The 9,462-nt window shown below is 38.6% G+C and overlaps 1 protein-coding gene across 3 annotated transcripts; it reads right to left on the bottom strand.

The window, feature by feature from the left end:
- Positions 1-781: 781 nt before the first annotated feature.
- Positions 782-3,628, bottom strand: LOC113323373. Of its 3 annotated transcripts, none has more exons than XM_026571665.1 (3): positions 2,999-3,628; positions 1,753-2,395; positions 782-1,593 (listed from the first exon to the last, which is right to left on the bottom strand). In XM_026571665.1, exons 1-3 carry the CDS (start codon positions 3,605-3,607, stop codon positions 929-931), a joined length of 1,917 nt encoding a protein of 638 aa, XP_026427450.1. In that variant the 5' UTR covers positions 3,608-3,628; the 3' UTR covers positions 782-928. The 3 variants fall into 3 exon arrangements, with proteins under 3 accessions (XP_026427450.1, XP_026427449.1, XP_026427448.1); XM_026571664.1 differs by having other exon boundaries at positions 782-2,067; positions 2,224-2,395; XM_026571663.1 differs by having other exon boundaries at positions 782-2,395.
- Positions 3,629-9,462: the final 5,834 nt, after the last annotated feature.

Genomic DNA, 9,462 nt, shown 5'->3' with positions numbered 1-9,462 from the left:
GTTATTTTGGAACTTAAGATAGTGGCCACAACAACACAGTTCGGTTAGACTGGATTTGTTTTTTTTTCGGTTCTAAGGGTGGAGTTCGGTTACTTTGTAGTTTTAAATTTTTTTGTGAAACAACCGAACATAGAGCTCGGTGACTTATTTTTAAATCCAATAGAACCGAACTGTTCTTCGTGTTCTTCATTTTCAAGAAGTTCGGTTAGTAAACTAAGGTTTCTTGGAAAATCGGCCTAACGGAACATGGATCTGTAACTCCTACTAAAACCCTATTTTGATGATTTCTATTCGATTGAAGCAATCAAAATCAAATTAAAGTGAAGGGTTTGTTGGAAAATACCTCTGGAGTGGTCCCACGACAGAATCAGGCTGCGGCTGACGTCTTTTATACTCGATAAAATTATCATGTAACAGAACTTAATTGTGATTGCATTGATGTTGTTACATTTCTTAAATAGGCGGCGGTGATGGTGGTGGGAGGAGGTGGTGGTAATCGGTGGTGGTGATAATCGGAGGTGGTGGTGGTGGTAATCGGCGGTGGTGGGCGGTGGTGGTGGTAATCGGTGGTTGGTGGTGGTGATAATCGGAGGTGGTGGTGGTGGTAATCAGCGGTGGTGGGCGGTTGTGGTAGGAGGAGGTGGTGGTTATATATATATATATAGGTAGTTATTAGGTTGATTTTAAATTAAATTAAGTTAAGAATAGGTTAGTCATTTCAACGTTTTAGGACACCCGTTATCACTATAGAGAAAGTGACCTAAAAAACCATGGTCCCCTCAAAAAAACCATCGTCCCTAAAAAAATCATTCTATTTAAAGAATGAAAGAATACATAACCCACTAGCCAGGAAGGCTAGGAAAACAGACTCAAACCCAACAACAGGAAGGGAAAATCCCAACAACAAACCTAAATACAAAAGAACAACTTAGGGAGGATTTAAAAAGAAATGCGCCCACCCAACAATAACAGTAGAGGTATTAATACCCTTAAAACAATCTAAACCCCTAGACCAATTGAAAGCATCCATTTTAATGTTTCTAATAACATCATTCACCTTGAAAGGTTTTCTTTCGAAAGCGATATCATTCCGAGCTTTCCATAAAGCCCACGGAATGGCTGCAGGGAGTCTTTTCCACAGTTGAAGACCTTGAGCAGAAAAGGGGAAGTTTTTCCAACCCACAATGACATCTTTCACCGTTTGAAGCAAGGTCCCACCACCAGCCAAACCAATAAAGTAATTCCAAACACGCAAGGAAAAGGGACATTGCAGGAGTAAATGGTCTTCGGTTTCTTCGGCAATGCCACACAAATAACATAGACTGGGAGAGTGCAGTGCGGTACGCCTATGATGAAGATTACTAAGAGTGGGCAGTCTATTCAAGCACACTTTCCAAAGAAAGAAACCAACACGATGTGGCCAAGCCCTGGACCACACTTTAGAGCTAGGAAAAGAAATAGGAGGGTTTGTACCTTGAGAAAGATGTGCATACGCCGCCTTGACAGTAAACATTCCTTTCTTGTCACCCAACCAAACCAACTGATCCTCTTCATTAGGTAGAAAGACAATCGACTCCAGCAAAGGCAACATAACTGAAAGTTCAGAAATCTCATTATCATACAGACGTCTTCTATGACTAAGCCCCAAGATCCAATAAAAGCCATTTGCACTATCATGATAAGCTGCGAAGATACAAGTATTTTTGGTGCTAGAAATGTTGTAAAGACTAGGGAAAAGGGCATAAAGTGGACCTTGAATGCACCATTTATCTTCCCCTAAACGTACTCTATCGCCCTTACCAATCTTAAATTGGCAGAGCTTGAAGAAATCTTCGGCAGTTGAGTAGATATTCCTCCACAAACTGATGCCATGCTTCCCCTTAGGCTTGTGAGTTCTCCATCCCAAGTCTACCGGACCATGTTTGTCTTTAACAACTCTTGACCATAGAGCTTTAGGTTCATTACCAAGTCTCCACCACCATTTTTGGAGAAGAGAGCAGTTTAGATGCTTTAAACTTCTAATACCCAAGCCACCAATATTTATCGGTTTACAAACATTCCTCCAACCTACCCAATGATGTTTCTTAGATTCAACCGACTCATCCCATAAAAAATTTCTAATAACTTTCTCAATGGAATTTATGACTTTAGAAGGAGCCATGAACAAAGAGAAATAATAGATTAGAATACTTTGAGGAACGCTTTTTATAAGAGTGAGCTTACCAGCCCTAGTGAGAATTCTTCGCTTCCAAGAGGCTAATCTTGCCTTACAAAGCTCCACAATTCTGTCCCATTTAGCAGCAGAATTAGCTTTATCTCCAAGTGGCATACCGAGGTATTGAGTAGGGAAGCTATCACAGGAGCAACCCAATATATCCGCCAGACCCTCAAGATCCTGAACATTTCCAACACCAAACAGGTTACACTTAGTAAAATTAGTCTTGAGACCAGAGATGCATTGGAACCAAAGAAGGATATACTTCAAATTCCTAACTTGTTCAACATTGTCATCTAGAAAAACTAGCGTGTTGTCAGCAAATTGAAGATGTCTGACTTTAATAGCATTATTAGAAGAGGAGGACATAAAACCACCCAGCAAACCATCCAATTCGGCTTTGCGAAACATCATAGTCAACACTTCACAAACAAGGAGAAATAAGAATGGAGATAATGGGTCACCTTGGCGCAACCCTTTCTCCGAAGTAAACTTACCAAACGCAGAGCCATTAATAAGGACAGAAAAGGGAACCTTAGCAATGCAACCGTAAATCCATTTTTGCCATATACGACCAAAACCCATTTTTTGAAGAACCTCCATAAGGAAAGACCATTTAACGTTATCGAAAGCCTTTTCAAGATCTACTTTACACACAACCCCCGGAGTACTGAGTTTAAGTCTAGAATCGAGACATTCATTGGCAACTAAAATACTATCTAGGATTTGTCTACCTTTAATAAAAGCCTATTGCTGATTAGAGATCGGTTTAGGAAGCATTACCTTAAGACGCTCAGCTAGAATTTTTGAGATGGCTTTGTAAATAGTGCTAGTCAAACTGATGGGCCTCAGGTCTTTAATCTCCTCGACCACTTGCTTCTTTGGGATTAATGCAAGGAAGGTGGATTTCAAATGCCAATCAATCTTCCCAGAGTTCTCGAAATCTTTCACTATTCTCATAATATCATCCTTCATGAAGCTCCAACATTTTAAGATAATACCAACCTGAAAACCATCTGGACCCGGGGCCTTATTCTGACCAAGAAGTTTTAGAGATGATACCACTTCCTCTTCGAGAATAGGTCTTTCTAACGAAGCAGCATCCTCGGAAGAGAGTGTCTTCAAATCCAAATCCCCAACAGAAGTATTAGAAGTATCAGAGAGTTTGAATCTGGAGCTAAAATGATCCAAAATGCCATTTTTAATTTGAAGCTTATCGTCCACCCAAACCGAATTGATTTTTAGGCTGTTGAAAGTATTTCTTCTTCTTCGAATCTTAGCAATCCTATGGTAGTAACTAGTGTTTCTGTCACCTTCCTCGCTCCATTGAATTCTTGATTTATCCCTCCAGAATTGCTCTTTCATATCAGCCAATTTCTCTCTTTCAAGCATCAAATTATCATGAGTAATAACTTCGGAATCAGTAATGTCATCATCATCAATTTTCTGGTCTAACCACTGAATAAGGAGGTAATTTTGATCACATTTCCGGTCTATCTTACCAAAGACATTTTTGTTCCAATCTCGTATCAAACCCTTAGAGCTTGTAACTTCTTAGCTAATATAAACCCCGAAGAACCTGAAAAAACAATAGCCAAAGAAGCCCACCATTGTTCTAGGAGCTCAATGAAACCCGGTTCCAACAACCACATACTCTCACATCTCCAAGGAGGCGCTCCCCAATATTCTAAGTCACAAGACAGAAAAATAGGCTTGTGGTCAGAGAACGGCCTACCTAAAGCTTTAACAAGAATACCCGGAAAGTGAGCATCCCACTCAGCCGTGACAATAAATCTATCAATTTTACTCCTAGAGGAAAGGGAACCCTTCTTAATCCAAGTATATTTCGCGCCATAGATAGGAATATCAATTAAGGCGTTAGAATCATAGAAATCACCAAATTCCTTCATACCTGAAGAAATGTTAGTACATCCTTTTCTTTCATCCATCAACCTCACTTCATTGAAGTCCCCCCCTATGCACCAAGGAAGGTTCCAAATAGTATTCATGAGACTCAACTCCCTCCAAAGTCTCTTCCTTTCATGAACATCACAAGGACCATAAACTCCAGAAAATAACCACACAAAGTTATCAATAAGATTTCTGAATTGAATGTTAACACTAACAGTACCAATTATATGAGACTCCATCGAGAGCTTATTAGGATTCCAAATGACTAGAATACCACCAGAACGCCCAATAGAATCCAGAGCCATCCAATTATGAGCTCTACCACCCCAAATTTGACTAACTATAGAATCAGAGCAAGACTCAAGGAGAGTCTCCTGAAACACAATAAGGTCTGGGTTGTGCAAAGCAATCCATCTTTACACCACCCCTCTTCTTCTAGAGTTTCTCAAACTCTTAATATTCCAAGAAATGATGTTTAACATGATTAACAAGATAAAGAAAGAAACCCCCCCAAAAAGAACAAACAATCAATTCGCTAGAGCCAAAGGCTCCACCTCCCTACGTTCAAAGTTGAAGGCAGTTTGATTTTGTGCAGCTGCGTGCATTAATACCCTAATAAATTCATAATCCGATTGGGGAAGACCCAATTGCATAGATACACCAACTTTTTTAATGAATTCAAAAGCAACATGATATTTAGAATCAAGGTAAGAAATCACCATGGCCTCTTTTTCAGGATCAGATAATGCTTGCATAAAAAATTCCCCTGTAGGAGAAAAAGGAGGATCATGTTTAGAATTACCAGCACTCGATTGGGAGGAAGCAGAGGAAGTGGGAATTGATATCACCAACTTGGGTTCGGATCCTGAATTTGTTAATGAATCTGCTATTTCTCCACAACAATGAGACGAGCAGGGATTACCAATACACTCACCAATTGAGTCCTTGGCAGCCTCCAAATTCAATCTGTTATAAAGTCTTTTCCTTTCAATCGAAGAATCAGATGTGAAATCGTCCGGAAGACACCCAGAATCACCACATAGATAAGAACCAATATCGGAATTAACAGAACTTGTGGGAGAATCCGATGAGTGACTAATATCTATCGAATTCTTAACAGCCATGGAGGCACTCACGCTGGCCCAAGGGAATTGAGGATGAGCCCATTTCACAGTTGCTCATAATGATATCTCTTATTGACTTCATTTTCTTGTAGGGGTCTAGATTTATTTTGGAACGGTTTTTGGTGACCATGGTTTTTTTTTGGGGACCATGGTCTTATTAGGCCACTTTCCCTATAGTTATAAGGGGTGTCCTAAAATGTGGAAATGACTAACCTATCCTTAACCTAATTTAATTTAAAACTAACCTAATAATCACATATATATATATATATATACATATTTATAAATAACCACCACCTCGTCCCATCGCCGCCGCCACCACTACTTACCATCACCTACCATCTCCGACTACCACCACCAACCACCACCACCACCACCTCTCTCTCTATATATATATATTATCAAAATATGTATATATATATATATCGTTTTTGGTTGAAAAAAATGAGAAGTAATCACCAAAATGAGTTGAAAATAGAAGTTGTAGAGAGAAGTCGGTTAGGAATTATGTGAAAAACTTTGTCGAACTGACCAAACTCAACTTTAGTGGAGGTTTTTCTTTTTCCAGAAAAAAAGTTCGGTTTCGTCGCAAAAAGTTCGGGTTCGTCGCAAAAAATTCGGTTTCGTCGCAAAAATGTCCCAAACCGAACTTCGAGTTCGGTTACGTCGCAATGTCCCAACCGAAGGTTTGGGATTCGGTTGGGACATTGCGACGTAACCGAACTCGAAGTTCGGTTTGGGACATTTTTGCGACGAAACCGATTTTTTTGCGACGAACCCGAACTTTTTGCGACGAAACCGAACTTTTTTCTGGTTCGGTTGCGTCGCAAAAAAATCAATTACGTCGCGAAAAAAAATTCGGTTTCGTCGCAAAAAAAATGTCTCAACCGAACTTTAGGTTCGGTTATGTAGCAAAAAATGTCCCAACCGAACTACATTTGCAGAAACAAAAACTCCATTAAAGCTTTGGTTCGGTTGCCTGTGACTTTGGATTTATTAACCGAACTACATTTGCAGAAAGTTCGGTTACATGTTCTTCGTATAATATAACCGAACTTCGTTGACTTGGTTGAAATTTTCTGTTACAATTTTGATTTTGACGATATTTTAGGCCATTTATAACAACATTCACTAAGTTACAAGCATATTTCGGTACCGAGAGAATGTTTTTTCTCCATATTTACCCATCTCAAAATAATTTTTTTCTCCATCTTCTTCTTCTTCTTCTTCTTCTGTTACTTTGGTCACTCAATAATTCTATTTCTTTTAAATACAATCATCTATTAATTTAACCTTAATTAATGATTAATCACATTAACTAATCATTATATAAAAATAATCAGGAGGATAATTTTGGTATTAATATAAATACTGAGATAAGGGGTGACCTAGATTTACTTCTAATGTCTTACCCAAAATAAAACAATGTTCCCCAAAAAAAGGCTGGTCCCCAAAAAAACCGTTCTTATTTTGATAGAGAAAATTTGAGCTACTCGAGTCACATGACCCCCGTGATTGAGTTGGTTTAGGCTGCAGGTTTGCTTTATCAGAAACCACATGTGATTTTGACTTCCCTTTATCAATGACTGAATCATCACGTGAGTTAGCAGAATGCCCAGACTTCTCAGACATATTCTGAAATACCCGGAGTACCCCTTCTTCACGGTCGCGGCCGATTGTATTCAGATTGCACACTTTTATCCGACCAAGACCATTGCAGATCTGAGAAGATTGCTCCTCTGCTCTCTCGATTAAAGCTTTGAACGGAAGCGATTTAAAATTAACTTCAACAACTTTAGGAACTGATTCGACAGGACCATGAACCTTGAGCTTCATAACAGATAGATTATAGACATTTTTAGTATCCTCTGATACCTCCAAAAGACCCCCACATTTTGCGCCAATAGTTTCAAAAAATTATAGATTCCACAGAGAAAAAGGAACCCCTTTTACCATAATCCAGCATGATTGAACCTTGATTATATCCTCCTCAGATAGAAGATTAAGTTGAGATGTTATTAGGAGATACATATATTATTGTATATTTTGTGTATATGGTGATTAATAGGTTAGTTAGGAAAGATATTATTTTGTGTAATTATGCTAACCGTGTCTACCTATTTAGCCTTGGAAGAGACGATTTGTAATTCAAGCTTTTCAATAATAAGAAATCTTCATTTTCTACCTTGTCGTTTCATGGCATCTGAGCCAGGAAAGACTTAACTTAATTAAAATCAAATTAGAAAATTGTGCTTAAGATTAGCACCATGACTTGTGTAGCTAATGTAGTGATCACAACCATCAATTCTAGTAGGGATCTTTATCGTTTTAAGATCGACTAGGTCTTAATAATACTCTTACTGATACCCAATGGGAAACCATTGTGCAAATGCTTAAAAATTCGAATAATGATTCGAAGATTTCTGGTGAATGGATACTTGATACAAGGGCTTCACAACACATGACAGGAACTAAAGAATTTTTGTTTAAAACTCATGAAATAGGGTTTTTTTCCGTAAATCTTCCGAATGGCACATATTCTCATGCTCCATGCGAAGACACTGTGGTGTTTGGAACAATTTGAAATTATTCGGTGTTTTATTCGTTCCTGATCTCCACTGCAATTTGATTTTCTTAGCATGTTTAATTAAAGATTTGAGATGTATTGTAACTTTGAGTGATAAATTATGTGTGATACAGGACCGCACTACGAGGACGGTGATTGGTGTGGGTGAGGAACGAGACAGGTTCTACATCTTTCATAGTGGAACGCTCATTACTGCAAATTGAGTATCTGCTGGAGAAGATTATTGTTTATGGCATAGACGTTTAGGTCACGCGTCTAATAAGGTTGTTTCTTTACTTCCAGGTATGAATAAAGTTGATTCTCGGAATTTTCTTAATGAACCATATGATATTTGCTTTAAAGCTAAACAAACTCGGACTACTTTTCCGGTTAGTGAGAATAAAGCGGATGACTTCTTCAATTTAGTTCATTGTGATGTATGGGGTCCTTATCGTACTCCATCTTCTTGTGGTGCACATTATTTTCTTACCATTGTCGACGATTACTCTCGTTGTGTTTGGGTTTATTTGATGACACATAAAACTGAGGTGGTGCAAAATTTTAGGAACTTTTGTGCTATGGCGAAGACACAATTTGATATACAAGTTAAGAAGGTGCGCAGTGATAATGGTACAAAATTTCTTCCATTAATTCCTTTCTTTATTGAACAGGATATAGAATTTCAAACTTCATGTGTGGATACACCACAGCAAAATGGGCGAGTTGAACACAAACATCGTCATGTATTGAACGTGGCGCGTGCTTTACGATTTCAAGCCAATTTACCTCTTCGGTTTTGGGGTGAGTGTATATTAAGTGTTGCTCATATTATTAATCGCACGCCTATGCCCTTACTCAATGGGAGAACTCCATATGAATTGTTACATAAGAAGCCTCCTATTTATACTCATATTAAAGTAGTTGGATGTTTGTGTTATGCAAGTTTTATCCCTCGTGATCGTAATAAGTTTAATTCACGAAGTCGAAGATGCATTTTTGTTGGTTATCCTTGTGGAAAAAAGGGTTGGCGGTTATTTGATTTGAAAACCGAAAAATTCTTTACATCTTGTGATGTGACTTTCTTTGAAAATAAATTTCCTTACACGGTTGTTTTTTTTAACGATGTTTCTTCGGATGGTAATAATAATAATAATGAAGAATGCCGAGTTGAATTGGAGCTCCCTACGAAACAGTCAGATTTGTTATTATCTGACACAGCCACTACAAGTCCAACACATAGGGAGAGTAACATATTATATACGGATTTGCAGACAATGTCAGATAGTATTCTTATTTCCGCTGTTAATTCAAAGAAACGGACAGATGGTACTCCTGTAATTGGTACACAGGAAATGACAAACAGTTTTGTCTCATCTGATCATGTTAACAGTCCGAGTGTTCCAGGCGAGATAACCAGAACTGGTGTTGGACAGGAAGTCAGCAGGTGTCCCGTGCAGTGTGTTCCAAACACTTCTGTGCAGATTTTGTCCGGTAGCAGCAATACTGCTCCAGGCAGTGATGTAGGTGATTCTATGATGTACAGATTTTGTCCGGCAGTGACAAGACTACTGCTCCAGGCAGTAATTCACGTGATGTGTTTCATAGTGACAGAAGTCGAACAGTCACAGGAAGTGACAGAAGTCAAA

This window comes from Papaver somniferum, chromosome 11, assembly GCF_003573695.1.
Source record: "Papaver somniferum cultivar HN1 chromosome 11, ASM357369v1, whole genome shotgun sequence".
NCBI lineage: Eukaryota > Viridiplantae > Streptophyta > Magnoliopsida > Ranunculales > Papaveraceae > Papaver > Papaver somniferum.
Note: the sequence above shows the minus strand (reverse complement) of the source record. Positions and strands in the feature narration are given on the sequence as shown.

Coding starts and splice junctions, on each gene's coding strand:
- LOC113323373 (XM_026571663.1), bottom strand. CDS start 3,607: ATGCTTGAAAGAGAGAAATTGGCTGATATGAAAGAGCAATTCTGGAGG. Junction 2,396..2,998: donor TTCTAGCTGAGCGTCTTAAG/GTAATGCTTCCT, acceptor GGAAATGTTCAG/GATCTTGAGGGTCTGGCGGA.